We start from the raw sequence: 20,521 nt of genomic DNA, 5'->3' as shown, positions 1-20,521 counted from the left end.
TCCCTGGTAGGCAGTGCCAGAGCCAAGTCACTGTGATTGTCCTGTAGTAGTGGTGGTGGCTGTGTCTGTGGCTGTGCCTCGCTGGTTGTTACCCTGCCACTGATGTCCCCTGTAGGCACCCCTGGATTGACTTCTGCCTCTTGAACGCCTATTCCTGCCTCTCTGAGCTCTGGAGGAGTCTGGAAAGGACCAATTCTTGGAGGGCCAATTCCTGCTAAACCTTGGAGGTTGGACCTGTAAGAAATCTTTCACTGTTTGGACAGATTTTGCCTTCTCTTCCATCTTCTTCAGCATCTGTTGTGCAGAAGAGCCAAACAAATTGATCTTGTCCATGGGAGCATCTAGTAGTTTTGATTTGACATGGTCTGGTAAGGCCTGCTCTTTTAACCATGCATGCCTTCTGATAACTGTGCCAGTCATGGCTGATCTAAAGGAAGCCTCCAGTGCATCATAGCCGCATTTTAAGGAATGGTTACTGACTTGCTGTATGTTATGTACCATTTCCTGAACAGATTTTTTGTCTAGTGGTTCATCCGTGGACAGCTTTTTGGTTAACTGGTCTAGCATAAATTCTTGATACTGGATCATGTGAAATTGACAGTTCAAGGCCCTAGCTGAAAGAGTAGCAGAAGTGCAAACTTTTTTACCCCATCTCTCTAAGGACCTGGATTCCCTTTCAGAGGGGAGGGGGTTTTTGGCAGAGGTAGCTGCTACAGCCTTAGGTCCCTGGGAGATAGTCTCGGGATCTGCAAAAGGAGCCTTATACAAATGGTAATGCGTGTCCGGGACCCTGTAGTACCTATGGGGCTTAGCAGGGGCCGGAGGTAGTGAATCAGGAGCAGTACAAGCATCATTAAATGCATCATCTACAACAGAAAGAACTGGAGGTATGGCTAAAGGCCTATGTTGTGGTAAATGCAGAAAAGTTCTAAGCCTTTTTCTAGAGTCTGAAAAATCCTGGCCCTGCCACTGAAATTGTTCCCTCATGGCATGTAAGGTTTCCCCAAAGGAAAATTCCTCAGGCGGAGAGGCAGAAGGGATGGACTCTTCAGCATCAGAGTCTTCATAAGGGGAGAAAGGAGCCTCTGGAGGGTCTGTATTATCTGAGTCATCAGAGGAATCATCTGTAGAAACTGGCTCAGGGGGCTCTGCTCTAGGCCTCTTCTCTGGAGGTGGGTGAGAGGCCCTGTCTGTGAGAGGTTGGGATCCCCGGATTAAAGAAATGAGATCCTCTGCTAGAGTAAGCATTTGTGAACTAGAGCTAGGCCTGTGAGAGGGGGTCTTAGCAGGCACAGATTTAGTAGTTTTAGCTGCTTTAGCCCTGGCAAAGGCCTTAATGGACATGGTTGCAGGTGGCCTAGCAGCTCCACGTGCAGGGGTTGAAATATCCAAGGGAATAGTGTCAGATAATTCCTGAGAAACTGCAAGAGCAGGAGGGATTTCAGAAGCCAATTCCACCAGGTTGGAAGAGGCCTCAGTAGGAGGTAAGTTTTCGGCTGAAGGAAGAACCGCTTGCTCGGTTTCAGCCAAAACCGAGACACTCGCGGTTGGCTTAACCGCTGTTTCGGACGAAACCGTGGACCGCGAGTGTCGGTCCTTTTCCTTGCGCTTTTTAGATATTTGCATAGTCGGAGGATCCGACGGCATAATGTAAGCAAAATCGGAGCCAAAAAACTCCTCAGCAAATTCCGATCGACGTCTAAGCGTCCGTCGGTTAAAAGAAGCACAGGCTAGACAAGCTGCTACGTTGTGGTCTGGGCCTAAACAAGGTAAGCAGTAAGAGTGGAAATCTTTATGAGGTATTTGTTTTCCACAAGTTAAACAGTTATTCATTTTTTCTGACATCGGCTGAGGCAAGAAAGAGTCCCCAACGGGGTACTTAGCTTTTTAGAAGTCTTCGGTAGTAGTAGAAGTATTCGGTAGTAGTAATCTCTGGTTCTGACCAACCGGCACTTGCGAACAGCTTCTGCTTCGGGCGCCACGCGGCAAGAAAGACTGAGGAAAATGGCATCGGCTGATGCCTTTATACCCGAATAACTGCAGCTATGACGTCGGGTGAAGTGCGACACCAGCCGAGGCCAGACCCAGACTTTGGAATCCGGCCGACCGAAGGGCTGCCTGACGACAGGACAACCCATTTGTAAGGACTGCAGATGCATCCTTGAAGGACATATATATATATATATATATATATATATATATATATATATATATATATATATATATATATATATATATATATATATATACACACACACACACACACACACACACACACATACATACATACACATACATACATACATACACACACACACACACATATATATATATATATATATATATATATATATATATATATATATATATATATATATATACACACACACACACACACACACACACACACACACACACATTTTCTTTATTTTTGTTCTGAGAGGAACTCACTGAACCATTAGCGTAACTCAGTATCATGATTTGGGCCATGCTGAAAAGTCGTCTCTTATGGTAGTCCAGGCTACATAGATATAATGCTTTTAGACACTGAATGTAGTTCCCAGGGTAACACATTAGGATGAGATATGACTTTCTCATGTGTCTGGAAAGAACTGGAACTCTTAGGTACAGGCACACTGTCTAGGATTCCACAGCAAACCCTGGCAGAAATAGATGTCCCATGGCACTGTGACTCAAGACCATTGATAGAATCACTGGTTAAAAAAAAAAAGAGTTTATTCAGACCCTAAGAGAATTTCCTACATTCTATATGCCGTTGGCCTGCCCTGCCAGTACTGATCCTAACCTTTAGCTAAAAACCTCAGACATATGTTGGGAATAGGGTACAGTAAAGTACTGCCACTTTAAAATTAACTAGTGTTTTTGGTTTAACTATGTATCCATCCATGCATCTATGACACTGAACAACATGTGACTCCTACAGTGGCATCATGAACAGCTGATGCCACATGTAGAGTGTACTTGGTAACTAGAGACTGACAGTATTCTACCATTTTCCATGGTCACACTCTGAAATCAGGAAACAGACAACTTTGTTAACCCCCTTTCTGATATAAGAGGCTAAGAAAATCTGTAGCATGTACACTTTTTCATGAATGAAAAAGAATATCCCTCACCAAATTAAAGTTCCCCTTATGTTAACATTTCTTCTGAACATCTGAAACTCTTCTTTTGCCTTCCAAAAGCATGACTAAGTGCTAGTTCTAATTTTCTGTTTCTATTTCCATTCATACCTAAACCCTGTTTTTTTTGTTATTTAAATTCAAGTCTGAACCTTGTAGCTTGCACATAGCAAACCTGTTTATGGCATTTTCTGCAAAAGTTTCATTTCCTGCTATGAAGTAATACCATTTGCATACGTTTATATAAGGATACACATAACATCTATTTTTATCAATCAGCACTGCTGTTTGTACAGTTGTTACCATTTCATCCATTCAGTTCTCAAACATAAATAAAAGGGCACTGCTGTTTGACCCCTATATTGATTTTACTCCTCCAAGATATCCACAGACCATTGGACTTCAACACTAGTATTTATCCCCTACAAGTAAAACTTGTTCTGTAACTTATACTTTGTTAACTTCCAAAACAGTTCACAGCTAATATTATCAAAGGTTTTACATAAATGTAAAGTCAACTCTCCTGTTTATTTTATATTTAGTAGAATTCTTACATCCTTTCCTTCTCCCACAGCTCTGTTTTCCTCAATGACTTTATGCTGCAACACTTTATTTATCAATTTTTGATTAGTTTAAAAGTACCTTATAGTCTCAGTTAAGTAATGCTACAGAAATCCAATTAAGCGAACCTTTTAACCACTTATTTTCTAACATGCAAATTTTTAATTGCCTCATACAATAGTTTTTATTTTTTGTTTTTTTTTTCCATATCTTTTTATACTATTGATTGCGAACTTCCATTATGGCTAATGACTGAATCTTTTAAGTATTTACAACTTATAAATTATTCCATCAACTCATGGTGTTGTCTATGCATTTATATATCCATTCCATTCCTGGTGTTGTTTCTGCATTTATATTTGCTAACACATTTCAGCTCATTCAATTCTGTTCTTCTATCTATAACCTCATTTTGATGTTTTCTTCTATCCCTTTTCCTATACTTGCATGTTTTGTCAATTATTATTCCACACTGAACTTTTTTCTTGCCAGTCACATATATTTCTTATCTCATCTTGCACTTGTTCTATGCATGATACATCTCTTTTATTTTTTCATAAGGAAGGAGTGATGTGGGTGAAGCAGCTCCTGCATAGGAGCTGTAAGGATGCTTGCCTCCCACTGCAAAAAAAAAAAAAAAAAAAAAAAAAAGAAGAAGAAGAAGGAAAGGCTGCTTAAACTTTTCTCACCCACAGTTTTGCTGGGTGTGTTGATCAATGAATTTGATTCATTCAGTCTGCTGTCAGTGCATTGTGCATAAACTACTCATATTTTTTTGAGTAGATCATGATGCCTAGACATAACACCTCCCTGACATAAACTATGTAGTATGTTGTAATTTCAGTTCCTTAATCCTTCATATCAATAAAGATACCCCTGAACCCTCTTCCAGACCAGACAATTGCACTGTTTCCTGTCTGCCATGTTTCTCTCTGTAAATCTACATTTTTCTACGTACACACAGTCATTATGTCTGTTCCCAACTTTTTACACCATTGTAATAATGCGAGTCTTCTCTTCTGTGATTTAATACTATTTACATTTATACTGACTAAAATTCATCTTTAATCATTTTAATTCAATATTAAATGAATTTAATGTGGTGTTTGCTTTCCTTTGTTTTATATTCCAAAGCTTTTGTTAAATAATTTTTTGAGCAAGTTTGTTTTGTTCACTTTCTGCTTCATTCTTCTCCCATGGCTTGTTATCTAAGCTTTCTTCTCATTCTTGTAACAAAGCATATTTACTTTCATGCATCAGAGACAATACTTCTTTGCCATCCTCTTCTGATTTATTTTTTTGGATCTGGAGTTACATCAGGTTCATACTGCCATATTATTTCTGTGGTTGATATGCTATTATTTTTACTAATGTTTGTCTTGTTCACACTGCCATCAGTTTCTTTTCCTGTACTTTCTGGCTAGTAATGCTGAGTAAAACCAGATCTAGGACATCTCCCATCACAATCCCTGTGATTGTAAACCTCATTGCCTACATAATGGCATATCTACACCTTGGGCATAAGTTACCAAAACGTCCTGCCTGACCACACAGACTTCACACATAACATTATCCTGGTTGTCCTGCACAACCTGTAATTCCTCTCTCATTCTGAAAATAAAGAGTTGTTGGTATCTGTAGTAATACACTGTCTAATATCTTCAATAAAATGTTCACACCCCATCCTGCTGTTGATACACCATTTCCATCTTAAATGTTTTGTAGATCTACCAACACTTTACAAGGTTATGAGATCAGTCCTAAAAGAGTTAGTGTTACTGTTTCATTAACCGAGTATATCTGTAACTTTCTTATTTTATTTAATGTTAATTTATATGGAATAAAAGATTACCAAGTGCATTTTTATAAATTTCCCAATGTTGAAAAACTGCAAGTAAGACAGGTTTCATATAAAGCTAAATTTGCATTTTATTACCAAAATCTATTATTGCTAGTCCATCTTTGACTTTCACACCCAAAAGTTGGATTGCTGCCTACCAAAGTATATGCCTATCTGGAGGAATTTTAAGAACTTAATACAGATTTGCAGTTCTCTACATTAGCTTCTACTCCACATCTACTGTAATTTTCATCGCTGTGGTACACCCAGGATGGTTCTAGTGCAGTAGTTCCTAAGTCCATTACAGCATCTCATTCCATAATTTTTTTCAGAGAGGCTCAACTACTTTATCCAAATCCACTGAAATAACTTCTTTAGGGATTGAGTTCCATTCAGAATATTTTTATTAGTGTAATGATTTACAAGAGGATTGTTTTTCACACGCATGGCTGCCTCCTTCAACTTTGATGGTAAATCAATTAAGAGAATATATCCTGACAACCTGGTTGACCAAGGGCAAATCGGTTTGGTTCAGTCAGAACTGAAGAGCCTTCATCCTCATGGATTAAACTTTAAAACAGAGAGGTCCTTGAGAACTGAAATACAGACGCAGGAAAAAAAGAACCGGGAAATACAGTGGTCTCTCCAAAGTGATGAGGAACATTGGTGAACATATGTCTGGAAGTTCATTTATTGTTATTTTGCTTTCGCCTTTATAGCTTCATAGGTATATACTAGGCTTATGACCACACGGCCTTATAAACCTATCCATGCAACCAAATGTGACCCACAAATTTGATTTATATAGGGGGTGATTTACTGATTGCCTTTGTCCATCACAGACTGCAGATTCTTCATGAATCCCTGCTAATGTTGTTTGTTTTAGGTCCATAGGCAAGTACTAAGCTAACTGCACTTGTGGGCCATTTTAAGCCTAGTCACTTTCCCTTTTCAAATGTGAGATTCAAATCCTGTACCTTGTGTATATGAGATAAACACCTTAACAATTGTGACAAAGCCCCCAGTTGGGGTTTGTTAACATTTGTTAGACAGATAAGGCTGCTGTGCACAAATGCCTGTTAGAAGTACTTTCTGGTTAAATAACTTGATCAGACTCACAAAGTCTGCAACCTAGGAACTAAACCCATAAATACTGGATGATGCTCATCAGGAGATCAAAGCCTTAAACCTCAGAGCTTCCAAACTTCCAAATGTTTCATCCATTATATATAAGCATAGATTAGCCCATCATTTAGAAAGACTCACCCATACTGACAGCAAATCATGAAGGTCCCTCCATTCTTGATGTTGGCAGGAATTAGCAGTAAGACAAAATAAATGTCTTAAAGGCCGCAAGCTTAGTAGCAAACCTGACTAGAACCAAGACATCTGTTTAACCTTTAGAATGATGCTTAAGGACCCTTTCCAGGCCAGCTCAGATTCCTGAAACAGAACACATTAAATGTCCAGAACTGAAAAAAAAAAAAAAAAAAGACATCCAGCTAGACTGTAATGCTGGTGTACAAAGTACAGAGGTGCCTTACTGGTTGGAGGCCAGCAACTTCTAGCACCATACAATGCAGATCAAAGATCCTAATTTCTAATATTTCACCACTAGCCCACTAACAGTGTTGAAAATGAAAAAGGTCACAACACTTTTAAAAAGCATAACTTTAACACTGGTATAAAATAAACTGTAAGCAAAATGGGAAGGAGGCAGCCATTTTTTCCACTTGAAAGGTCAGAGGTCATAGGACATAATCAGGAAGTATAACCTTCAAAATGGTGGCAGAACTTAGTTTTCAGGCATTCTGACTTACACAAGTTCCAAATGACTAACAATGCATTGCTAAGTACACTGTATTATCAACTTTCAAAGTAATTGTAAATGTTAGAAAAACATTCTGAATTTGATATGAAAGATAACCAAATGACAGGTCAATTACCATCTGAAGAAACTTTTTCTGATCCATTTCCTGTAACTTTTGAATGGCTTCATTCATTAGTTCTTCGTGGAGAAGGTTGATTCTTTCTTTTTCAATCAGTTCCACCTTGCTAGTTATCAGGTAGCATTTGCTGCCCTGTGCTCTTCCACGACCTTGTTGGTAAAGAAAAAAAATAAGAAACATGCTGATTATCTCTTCATACAAACTACACTTCAGATATTTTGGCAATTTATGGTGAAACAAAAATGAATTCAGAAACCACAAAAAAAAAAAAACGGTAATGACAATATACAAAGTGCAAGCCAAACATGATGGCTTCAAATGACACACAGTGAAGATAAATGTCAGACACAGAAGATAAATGCAGAAAAAGTGCTGGAGCAGAGGAAGCCAGAGAGAAGGAAGTGGTGTGTAGAACCACCTTGTACAAGATTTATTTGGGCAACTGCAGCCCTAGGCTGTCTCTTCCCTTTTCAGATACCATGCTGACTGCTCAGATCTCCAAAACACATCACTATTTGCTATTAGTAGACAATGGTCAAAACTTGGACTTTGACTTCATATGCTCACTTGCAACAAATGCACTTCCAGTATAAAACAATTTTCCTAATTCAAACAGCCCAGTGACTAGCTTTATATCAGTGCTTATTACTTACTTTATTTCCCTGAAATAGGTTGCCTTTCAATCTGCTTGCTCTTCCGAATTTGCAAGAAAAAAAATCTGGCTTTCTTCTTTTCTTAGTAAGGATACTGCTTCTGCTGCTTCTGTAAGCCAAAACTAATGACTCCGGTCTTACATCTATTTAGTCTCATTTTCATTTCTGTACTTCGCACTGAAACGGTCTCCCTAATGTAAAATGCTTTTCTCATAGGAACATAGTCATTACTAGGCTAACTATCCAAAATGGCCTTTTAAGTCAAGCCATGATTCCTAACTGTGTTGGACAGGGTTTGATATCATATATAGCTTGAGCATGAGTGGTCACACATTCACAAGCTCTCTCTAACAGAGACACAGGTGTCAAACAAGGGGTTAAATTTAAATTCACATCCACTGGTCCAAGTCATGCTTGAACAAGTGCAAGGAAGAACTTTGCTTCATATGGATGGGAAGCCAGTTCCATAGAAGGGATAATCTCTGAGACATACACCTATCCCTCCAACATGAATTATTTATGAAAAAGAAAAGGTTTAGATTTGTAGATTGGGTATTTCTAATGCTACTTGTTTTTGTGGACGTGCAGTAGATCCATCAGAACTGGATCAGAGGATGTTTTGTACGCCAGGCATAGATTGCCTCTTAGCAGTCTTGTAGGAGATAGAGTATAGAGATATGGTTTTGGGACAGTCCATGAAGGGCATGGTTCTACACCACAAATTCTTTTTGGGAGGATACTTTGTGGATGCTCCAGTTGCTGCATATGCCCAGTGAGGTACATATTGACTAAAGCGTTGTTCTCAATGCGAAGGCTTAGTACAACGGAGCAATAATATCTTTGGACCTAGATGCCACACCCTTGCTTACAATTTATACAACACAGAGCAATTTCCTTAGAACAGTAGACACATGATGGTCAAAGGCCAAGTCACTGTCTCACACATTACCAAATTCCTAACAACAGAGACTACTCTCAGAGACGTATATTACCAATGAAGTAATTTCCCAGTATGGCTGTCTTACTTAAGGTTACTTTTGTACATTTCTTACTACTGAGTTTTAGGCTGTGACTCTAGCACCAGTTATTAGTTTGTGTCAGGTCTTCTTGGAGAGCATTTGTGTCTTTGAGGGATTCTATCACTGTTCCTAGTTTACAGTTCCCCAATGCCCTGGCCAAATTTCCCCCAACAATAGAAATACTATCTCACTTCTCCCCCAAAAAGAGGCAACCAGCCTAGTGGTAGTAACCTGGTCAACATAAGACAAATAAAGGCACTGTGGCCTGCTTTTCTACCTACCAACATCTTTCTTTATATTTATTTATGTGGGTTTATTTTCTTGTTTGTGTACCACAGTAGTACTCTGATCGCATCTGAACTTTTACAGATACAGCCCAGGTGAATACAATCGCAGTTATGAAACAGTTATGTACAGTAAATAATTACAGAAATAAAAGAGTTACAAAACAGTATTGCAATAAAATTTTAGATAAATGTCTTACATTTTTTGAGAATATTAGCCCCGAGTTTCATTTGTGAATTGAGATAGTTGTTACCTTTACAAAGCATGAGCTTTTGAACTTCATACCTAAACAGCTTTCACAACTGACTTGTTGCTCCAGGTGGCTGATTAAATACGGTCTGTTTTGACTTACGTCCTACAAATGGACCTTCAGCAAGCTCCGTCTTTGGATTGCATGTCTTACACTAGCTCTTATTCAATGCCAGTCTTGTGCTGCCTACTCAGATCTCCACTGGGTGCTATAAAGTGTCATCACCAATCTACATGTTCCAGCATGTTTCTCCTGGTATGCATATGGAATGCCTTATGTGTGAAGGAATTTTCTTGGAGCTTTAATCATGCCGGGTTCCTACTGTGTGTTTGAGGATTGTGCATTTGAGACTTAGAACTGTGAGAATTTAAGTATGATTAGGACGAAATGCTAATTCTGAAATTGCTGTAACTTGGGAGTAGTTCCTCTTTTCTGAGGTACAGTGATCTCAAGAGTTAGTTCATAGAAGGTGCAGGGAGGCTTGCCCACTGCAATAAATGCTTTAAATATGTAATGGTGACTTTCAAAGGTCATTGTAATTTGCATTAAATCATACTTAAATTTTTACTTGCACTGAAATTGGTCAATACAGATCAGTGCACTACCCCAGTAAACACATAAATAAATACATTTGTAGTTTTGAGTCTCACATTATCAAGTTTCAAACCTCTGGGAGGGAGCCAATCACACTTGTATTATTACAATAATTTGGTGGATTTTGCTGATTTGAGAACTATTACTTTGCTGGACTTTTAGCTGGAGTATGCTGGGTACTTTGACATTTTATTTTACATCCAAGCAAGAAAGTATAAAGGATGTGATTTTTTTTTTGTTTTGTTTTTTCCTTAAGCTGTTAGTAGCTGATGCTGAGGTTACCAGCTTTTTAGCTAGACTGTTTCCAACACTAGCAATACTTTCTAGTTTAATTCCCTTGCATTTCTAGACTTTGTTAGCAGTGTTCTGTGCTGTAGTTTGTAGGTTCATAGGCAATTACTACACAGTTTACAAGCAATTACATGCCAAGAGAGTAAACCATATATAAAACGTTCCTTCTATCCTGAAGGATGGCAATTCAAGACAGATCAACGAAAATACAAGACTCACTATGCAATTATCTAGGTTTACCTTGGAGGTGGTAAGGGTGATTGTGATATGAAACTGTCAGACCAATGTGCCTTATGTATCTGTTCACAAAAGTTTAGATTCTTTAATCCGGGGCTTGTGGAGTCATTTGCTCTGTGGAGAAACAGGAGGCTACAAACATCTAACCATAGAGGAATCTACAAGAGACTGTGAGAAAGGTCTACCGGTCTGTCCAGATAACTGAGGGCCTTGAGACGATTAATCCCTCTCATTACAAATCTCAAGAGGTAAGTGGAGTGATATTCTTTGTTTGATTATTTGCTTTTGTTTACTGGGAAAGTTTGACAGGATGTGAAACTCCTCTTCAGCGGAGTCATGGGGAGAAAAGTTCCAAACATACTGATAAACATAAGCAGTATCATATATACAAGCAAGCTAATATAAAAATCTGATATAAGATGCATCATATAGATAGACAAGCTAACAAAAACCTGGTAAAATATATAGTACATACATAGAGCTGACATACAGAGAGTCACAGAAGACTTTAACCTATTGTAAAATACAAACAGCATAAAATCAGCAGATTTTTTACAGTTTGTCATACAGCTTCAATATGAGGGGTTAAGTAAGCAGATTCTTTACCATTACCAGAAAGTTAAATTAAATTGTAAATCCTGTCCACGTGCATATTAATACGTTCAGCCTGGACATGTTGGTGTAAACAATTTCCATACAAGTTCTTTATGAATGAAAGAATGACAGATGTAGGTATAAAGTACAAGTGGAGCAGAGTGCTACCAGCTGTTAAATGTCTGAGACTAAACAGAAGTGGGAATACAGAGTAGTATACATCTAGAAATGAGAGATGAATAATTAAGATATTAGAACTGAGAGATGTCAGCATAAGATACAACTGGAGTAGAGTGTTACCAGTAGTTGAACTTTAGAGATTAAATGGAAGCAGAAATAAGAAGCTGTATACATCTGGGAGTAAAAATGAAGGGGATTATAGAGGGTGATGAACACAGCATGGGCAAGTAAGATGCAAAGGCTGACATTTGTACCTGCATGTATGAATTAAGGATGTGTGTGTATAAGGTCAGTAAGGGTAGGTAGATGTTGGTGGAAATATGGTATTATGACAGATGGGAGTACTCACAGGAAAGTGTCTAAGAAGGGAGGTGTAAACATTACCCTGGGGTGAGTAGTGGTATTCGTTTTTTAAGTACTGCTTTAATTCTGATATGAAGGATTGTTAGTTTTCAGTTTGCCTTAATGAGAAAGGGACAAAGCAGAATTTGGAGATATAAGTGGAATGTAAGGCATCTCTGCCGGTATATTTAGAAGCAATTTTTCTTTGGAGTGAAGGGGTCTAGGCGGAGAATACAGAAGTAAAATGCTAGTTAAGGCAGGACATTTAGTGGGGTTATGCATTAGATTGTGGGCTACTACTAACTGGGTGTGAGTGTAAGATTTTGACTTGGGTCAAGGCAGTTTGGCTGCTTGAGGAGTATGCAGTGATGAGATCTGGAAGGTCAGCTGCTGGCAAATTTTGCAATTTTATTGAAGCATTGTTTGAGTTTTACTTTTAGGTAGCCAGTTAGATGGCAGATAGGTGAAGCATACAGGAAAGCTGAGAGCAGAAACAGTTACTGGTCTGGCGGAGTTAATGTGGAAGTATTTGCTCTGTTCATAATGCCTAGTTTTTGGAAAGTCTTTTTATGGCTTCGTTAATGTGGAGGTCAAATTTCAAGGAGTCATCTATTGCTGTACTTAGTAGCTTGGTATATGGGACAATTTATATTTAAGTTTGGTTTTATTAAGAGATACGGATTTGCAAGTAAATAGTAATTTGTTTTTTTTTTTTTTAGGGTTTAGTATTAACTGGGAATTGTTGAGCTAGTTTTTGAGAGAGGAGAAAGATTCTTGAATAAGCGGTTGTTGTTTGGTTAGGCTAGTAACAGAGCAAATGATTATGGAGTTGTCTGCCTATTGGATAAATATGCTGTGTTTAGCAGAAGATGGTACATCATTTATAAAAATACTGAATAGTAAGGAACATAGAATGGAATCCTGAGAGACCCCTACTGAGATAGGGAAAAATGAGACTTCAAACTGCAACATGAATGCTTTGAATCTGTCAAGAAAGTAACTTTAGAAAATGGAGGGGGAAGCTTGAGAAAGACCAAGACTGTGAAGATTAGCTAGTAGTTTTTGTTGAGAAATGGTGTGAAAATGCTTTAGATAAGTCTAAGAACAGAGAGGAGACTAGGTTGTCCAAGTTGTTGTTGATAGTGTTGATCAAACATAGTACAGCAGTAATGGTACTATTCTCAGGGTTTAAACCATGTTGAGAGGGCGTCAGGAGTTTATCATCAGTTAGATATGAGAGTAATTGTGTATGTATGCATTTCTTGGGGATTTTTTTTTTTTGACAGGTGAAAGGCTGGAGATGAGTGTAAAATGACAGAACTCTGGGTTGCCACCTTTATGTAGTGGGCGGATGTATTATTTATTTTTTTTCCAGAGGAGGAGGACATCCTTCCTGGATGGATCTGTTATGGGTGTAGATACAAGGAATGTTAGAGTATCAGCAACTATTTAAATATATTCTTTTGGGAAGCTATCGGCAGCTATGTTGTTGGTTTGAAGTTGGCAAAGTGCATTTGAATGGTGGAGGCACGTACATATGGGTTATAATGAGAATAAAGCTGTGTGCATGCAGGCGTGAGTATCGGAGGTGGTGTGGTCAATAGCACTGCTGTTAAATAGGGAGGTAACTGCCTTAATGAAATCTATGTTAAATTTTCCTGCAGTCTGGTTTGGGGGGAATGTCTGGTGATGGTTTTGGTTTAGCAGTTTTGGCAGGATTAAGGGGGGTATTTACAGAGGACCAGAACAGCGTGAGGATATATTGTTTGGGTGCCTTCAAGATAGTGTAATAGCTCCTTTTATCAGTTTTATCCTGTTTTTTTTTTTTTTTGCTATGTTGCAGAATTTTTGAAGCAGTCTTTGCTTTGTTGTTTTTTTTTTTTTTTTTTTGTAGCCATATTTCCCAAGTCATGCCAGCATTTTTTCCTGGCTAGTTTTGTACTTTTAGATAGCCAAGGTGCACGGTAGCTTTTAATCATTTTTTTCAGAGGAATCATCATCCAGCACGTTGCGGAAAGTTCTTTAAAATTCTTGAATGGCGTCATCTTGTGGCACCATTTTTAGCATGTTCTAGTTAATATGTTTAAATGCAAAAAGATTTCTTGTTGAATTTGAACAGATTTCTTGCAGGTTAAAATGTTTTTTTTGTTTGTTTTTTTTTTGGCAAGCTGTTAAGAGTACCTTATGGCAAAGGTTGGAAGGTGGTCACTTGCAATGTCTGGGAGGGTGCCTGACTTAGTGAAGGTGATAAGTTAAGTTACAAGCATCCACTCTATTGTACATTCATTTATTAGGTTTACTTATTCTGGTTAGAGTTAGGGTAAGTTGCCGGAAACCATGCAAATGTATGGTAGTAGAAGGAGAGGAGGGGGGGGGGGGTTAGTGGAGCTGCAGGCAATATTTAAGTCATCTAGAAAAATGGTTGCACTACACATATTTGTAGAGACACAGAATAGTTATCTTCAGCTATGGTGATGTTAAGTCCTGGGGAAATATACAATGCAACAATGCTGTAGATCTTGTGCCTGTCTGTTTTATGTAAGAAATGAAGTTCTCCATTGTGGAATGAGGGAGTGATGGAATGATACAGGGAAACCTGTAACTTGTTGCTGCACAATATAGCTACACCTCCAGCCTTTTAACTGGAGAGTCACTGATGTGTCATTTATAGATGGTGGAGAATGATGGAAGCTTGTTTCAAGGGGAAATGTTACGTTTTCTCACATGTTATGTACTACACAATAATTATGTGGAATCTGTGCTTCATAGATCTTGGTTGATATGGACCTTGGGAGATATGAGTGACGCCAAACAGATTAAGCATATTTCTTTCCATAATACCTGGTCTCAAGCTGACCAGTTAGGTAGTGCCAAAATTAAAGGGTCAGTGGATGAACAACAAAGGAGAATTTCTCAAATGGGGGATGTTTTACTGGTTTCCTTACAGTCTCAGGCATGGAAGTGATCTTGAATGGAAAAAATCCTTTTAGATAGACACGGCCTTTAACTGTCAGTTCTTTGTCATTTGTATATACTCAGTTCTATCCTCGTGTACTCCCTAACTCTGACATAGGGAGACAATGCACAGACTATACCTGCACATTTAAGAACATTTACAAGGCATTAGGCACAATTTTTCAAAGCTGTCCTTCAGTTCAACATTTTGGTAATTATCATTGTGTCAGGGTGATGATCTTATACTTGTAGCTTTGCATCAGGGTCCATTTTCATTCTTTGTTTCAAAAGTGAAAGAATGGCGTCAGAAAGAGGAAGCATAATTCATCCTGGCTGAAGCTTAAAGCTAATGGATTATTTTACATGGAATGAACAAGGGTCTGTGATATGTATCAAAAGTGTTTCTGAATGCCTGTACCAGGGGGCACAATTATGGAATCCATGCAGAATTCTAAATATTCAATAAACACATAAAAATTTATAAAATGTTAAGTGTTTCTTGATAATTATGTCCACTCCTTGTAAGGGTTTAATTCACAATGACACCATGACTCATTTAATTAAGCCTGACGTATAAAGGTTAATGAAATCAGACTTACTTGACTTCCCAGGAGGCTTATGTTTGTCCATCATGTCTCTGACAGACAGAGGCAGACAGTAATGCTTAAATTTACACACCCTACCCTCCACATAACCTCTAGAAACTTACTAACTAGCATACCCCCTTCTAATAAAACCCCATGACACATGGGGACACAACTGGGTTGGACTGCACAGCTAGGCTTATGAAGGTCTTAGTGGTCATTAGCCTAGTATACAAGTATAAACCTATGAGTACTAAAACCTATGTAATTAAAGCTGTAACAGTTGAATACATAAGGAACTGCTTGGTAATAAAAGGGACTTTGGACAAGAGAAGTGTTTCCTAATTTTTTGTGTGTGTGGAATTACTCAGAATATAGTTTAAGAAACAATAACTCCTTAAGAACTGTTGGTATGATCACTCATCACCTTGGGTTCAGAACCCCCCCACCCAAGCTGCCTACAACAATGAGCACTTTACTGATAAATTTCTAGATCACACACTGAATTTCTTTTTCTCTTGTTCATGTTGCAGTACTGTCCCAGGCAGGGGTAGAAGGCTATTCCGTGACAACCAGCTTTTGATAGAGTTTGAATGTGAACATGCTCTTTGTTTCAGAAAGTTACTATGGAGAAAATCCTCTTTCTCTGGGGTGCAATTACCTCAGATTTCCTTATATTAGTAAAAGGGATACAGGAGGAAATACTGCTTGCACAGGAGGTGTGTGGGAAGTGCTTTGTCCCTACATAAAAATAACTCCTGAATTCTATTGCAAACTTGTGCTGTTCAGTCATTTGTGGAATTTGAAAAAATATAACTGTTGTTTGAATAACAGAATCCTACAGGTGGCTGCTAGCTTTGCATCTTACTGTCTCCTTTCTTGTTCTGGAGTGCCCCTGACACTAGACTTGGAGAGAGAAATGGACAGTGTCTGATCTGGCAATTAAAAAATAAACATTTAGAGCACACTAAGTTTGTATTTTATCCACCTTTCACTTTATTGTTTTCAGGTATATTCCATAAATGTAACATACATCAATCACACCAACCCTTAGTTCTAAAACCATGACAGAGTAAATTTTAAAAAAAAGTCTAAATATACACTGCCAAAAATGAAAACACTTAACTTCTCTTTCTCTTCAGAGTATATTACTTGATCCAACAACATACATTTTTATCAACTACTCCATTCCCTGGTACAAGGTACAGTCAAAGAAAGACAGACAGTGGGATAGACAGACAGGCAGGCAGACAGACAGGAAAACAAAGGAAGATGTTTAAAGTAATGCATGTATCCTTGGAAAAATAGGGATAAGGGACCATGGTAAATGGACAAGTACCATTCAACAGGGTGCAAGAAGGCAGCATCACACAGAAAAAAATGTCTGCATAGAGCGGATTTTAAAGCTAGATAAATGGTACAGATGAAACAAACATCATTTCTTATGGCTAGGGATATGCATGCTTGCAGCAGCCTTCCCAAACTAATGAGTCAAAAACAGTAAGTAGTTGAAAATGTTCTGGAAAAGTGCGTAAAATGCACTTGGTCGACTGTTTGACTATATTGTATGCATGACTATTTCATCAATTCTTCCGTCTGCTGAAATGTGCGATGGTGATCGGTGTTTCGCTGACTGTACCGTTTAGTCTGTGATTCTTTTTGGCTGCAGTTCAGCACCCATGGAGTCAAAATATACTTGTAAGGGGGTGTGGGGGTGAAGCCCCTTACATAAATGTTTATTATCTTCTGAGGTTCTTTAGTTGTTTCAGGCAAGGGTTACACTGTTGCCTTCCACAGATGCGTTGCATGGTGTGGCTCACTGTAAACTTTTCTGATGGCTTGTTGTTTTTTTCTACCATAACACAACTGTAGTGGGTAGACAGACTCAGACTAGTGTAAATAAGCTGAAAGGAGTGGGTAGCAAAGGCAGTTGCTGACATATAAAAAAAAAAAAAAAAAAGGTGGAAGACTGCAAGAAGTAAATGAATGGCTGGGATTAACTGGAATGGGGTAGGGCTCTTTTACAGCTGTGCTCAAACAATATATAGGTTCATTCACTACAGGCTGCCTCATTATATATCCACTCATTAAAGCCACGTTACTGAATACATATATATGTCACATGTCTGACTGCAATCAGCAAGGAGAGCTGTAAGTGAATTGGAGCCCTAAACAAATGAGTCCATGGGGGCCCCTGCTGCACACTAGTCCCCCTGCACTTCCTCAGTGTCTCTCTCACCTGTTTTCCCCCTCATCTTGGCCCCACACCACACCATCCAAATAGATCATATCTTTTTTGTTTTTTCAAACTTTGCTTACTTTTTAACACCCCCCCCCCCCCCACGCTGTTAACACAGCCTAATTAGCCAAAACTCCCCTGTAATAAGTTTGGAGGAACTAAATGAATTAAGCTAGGAGTGGCCCTAAAAGTCATAAGCTTGCATTTCAGTCTCATTTTTTTCAAGAAAAAATAAGTTATGTCTAAAACTTAATGTTCAAAGCCAACAAAATAGTAGTTCCACAATAAACTGAGAAGATATTCTTGTAAGGATATATAAATCTTATCTGGGAATAGTGCCTGCCTTCCTACCCCTCTGAAAAAAGATAGTTACTTTCTGTGCATCCCTGTGGTGTTAGACTGGAATGAAATTAAAAGCACAACTGGTCAGAGGCATAAATTATATAGCTATGGCTCTGGGAGAAGAAACCAAAGCACGTGGATAAAAACCACAAAGAGACAGAGAGTACATGCAGGCTCCACAGAGAAGGCACTGCAGCCAAAAACTCAGCCAGGGAAGCAAGTCATATTCGATGGCATCACTACACAATGCAACAATCTGCCAAGGATTAACTGATGTTACACACATCCTGTTCAGACCAACACAGATAGTCACAGAGTATAATGCTCATATCTGACTGTGATATAAAGTGAAAAAATATGGTCAACTTTTTACTTCTAAATACACTGCAACCCCTCCACCACATATAAATCACACACAGTCTCCATAGTCATCAATTATTGAATGCACATCAGATATCTGATGGTGTTAAAAATAGATCCAGTTAAGTATTTCAGTTTGCTTCATATAAATATACCCCCCATTACAAAGCCAAATAACAGTTTAATTCATCCACAGATATCTCCTATACCTAGCAATTAAGGCCAACATTACTGACTGTACAGACCTCAGATATCAGAACATAATAAAATAAAAAAATAATACCTAGCCACAGTAATCTTAACCATCTATACTTAAACACACAGGTACATAGATCTGAGCAGCAATTACAGCCACCTATATTACTATGACTGTACAGTTTAAATGTTTGATTCTAATTATATGAATTAATGAATACATAAATAACTATCACACAGGCATGTATCTTCACAGCTCACTGCTGTCACAATGCAGTGTACAACCTACTGCAACATCCTACCAGCTTATGTCTTAACCTCTTAATTCAAGAATCAAGGTGAAAACTTAAAAACAATGGTGAACAATGAATCACAATTAGGGATAACTATTACCTTTACAAACTTAGAAACTTGCTAGGATAACAACCAGCTTTTGCATTAGTATGCCCTTTTAAAGGACAGTAAGTTTGAAGCTCAGATATCTGTCATAATGTTTTACTGACTGCAATCCTCACTGATTTGTAAGAAAAACCCAAAACTTTATGAGGAACAGACCAAAAATGAGGCAAAATATCAGAAACATTCTGCAAAATCAGAGACAGTTGAGAGCATCTATTCTCCCTTTTCTCCACAAAGACGCACACACACACACACACACACACACACACACACACACACACACACACACACACACACACAGATGTGACCATCAATTACAGCCATTTGAATGACTATAACTATAGACCTCTGCCACATAAAAAAAATCATCTTTCTAGCTCACTAATGTCAGAATATAGTGTGTGACCTGCTGCAACCAAATCCCTATCACCATCTCAGATAAAGAACAAAAGAAAAATCTAAAAAAATAATGATGGATAAAGGACCACAATCAGAGACAAATATTGCCTTTATGTACTTAGAAAGTTGATAGAATAACAAGGTTTGCATTAACATTTTTTCTGAAGGCTAAGTCTGAAACTCAAATGTCTATTACTATTTAATAATTACAGTCCTCACTAATTTGCCAGCACACCACCGTTTTACAAGAAACAGATCAAACTAGGATGCAAGGGCGGCCACAGTGGTGCAGTGGTTAGCGTTGTCACCTCACAGCAAGAGGTTCCCTGGTTTGAGCCTTGGCTGGGGTGCCTTCTGTGCGGAGTCTGCATGTCCTCCCTGTGGTCACGTGGGTTTCCTCCAGGTACTCCTGGTTCCTCCCACATCCCAAAGACATGCTGTACATGGATTGGACACACTAAATTGGCCCTAGGTGTGAATGCATGCGTGTGTGCCTTCTGTGGAAGGTTGGATGCCGGGCTGGCAACTCGACACTGTAAAACTCTACTGCCAATCATGAGCGGACAGGTGATCTGCTGTGGTGACCCCTAACCGGGAAAAGCCGAAAGAAGAAGATCAAACTAGGAGGCAAATCAGGGACAGCTGAGAGTGTCTATGCCCCCCCCCCCCATCCCTCTCAACTTCTTTGATCATGAATTCTGGACAAAGTCAACAATAATGAAGGGAAAAATACACAAAATCAGAGTCAGTTTTTAAATATAACCATAATTCACTTAAAAAATTATTACAGCAATAGTTTTTCTATCAACATCCATTCTCCGAAGAATATTAAATGATGTCTGGCTTTGCCTGATTGTAATTCTCAGAAATTTATCAGAAAATCATTTTCCAGGGACATAGCAAAATCATGTGGCAAAGTCAAGAATGTTCTGTAAAATCAGGGAGAGTTGATACCCCTACATACGCATACTCATGGTTAAAGGAAAACTCTGCCCTCTCCTACAGTTTAACTTAGATCTTCCAGTAGGCCATTACTCAAAATAACACAGTCACATAAATACCATGGCGACTCCCTCTACTCAAAGTACCCAAGTCCTGGAATGCTCTTCC

At 38.6% G+C, this 20,521-nt stretch overlaps 1 protein-coding gene across 1 annotated transcript in view; it reads right to left on the bottom strand.

The window, feature by feature from the left end:
* The window catches only part of DDX58 (DExD/H-box helicase 58), a 553,305-nt gene that overhangs the window by 75,215 nt on the left and 457,569 nt on the right, over positions 1 to 20,521 (bottom strand). The window contains exon 17 of the mRNA XM_044061005.1: positions 7,491 to 7,642. Coding sequence (XP_043916940.1) covers positions 7,491 to 7,642 — 152 coding nt within the window. The remainder of the gene's footprint in view (positions 1 to 7,490; positions 7,643 to 20,521) is intronic.

This window comes from Protopterus annectens, chromosome 2.part0 (genome assembly GCF_019279795.1).
Source record: "Protopterus annectens isolate FY-2018-M chromosome 2.part0, PAN1.0, whole genome shotgun sequence".
NCBI lineage: Eukaryota > Metazoa > Chordata > Ceratodontiformes > Protopteridae > Protopterus > Protopterus annectens.
Note: the sequence above shows the minus strand (reverse complement) of the source record. Positions and strands in the feature narration are given on the sequence as shown.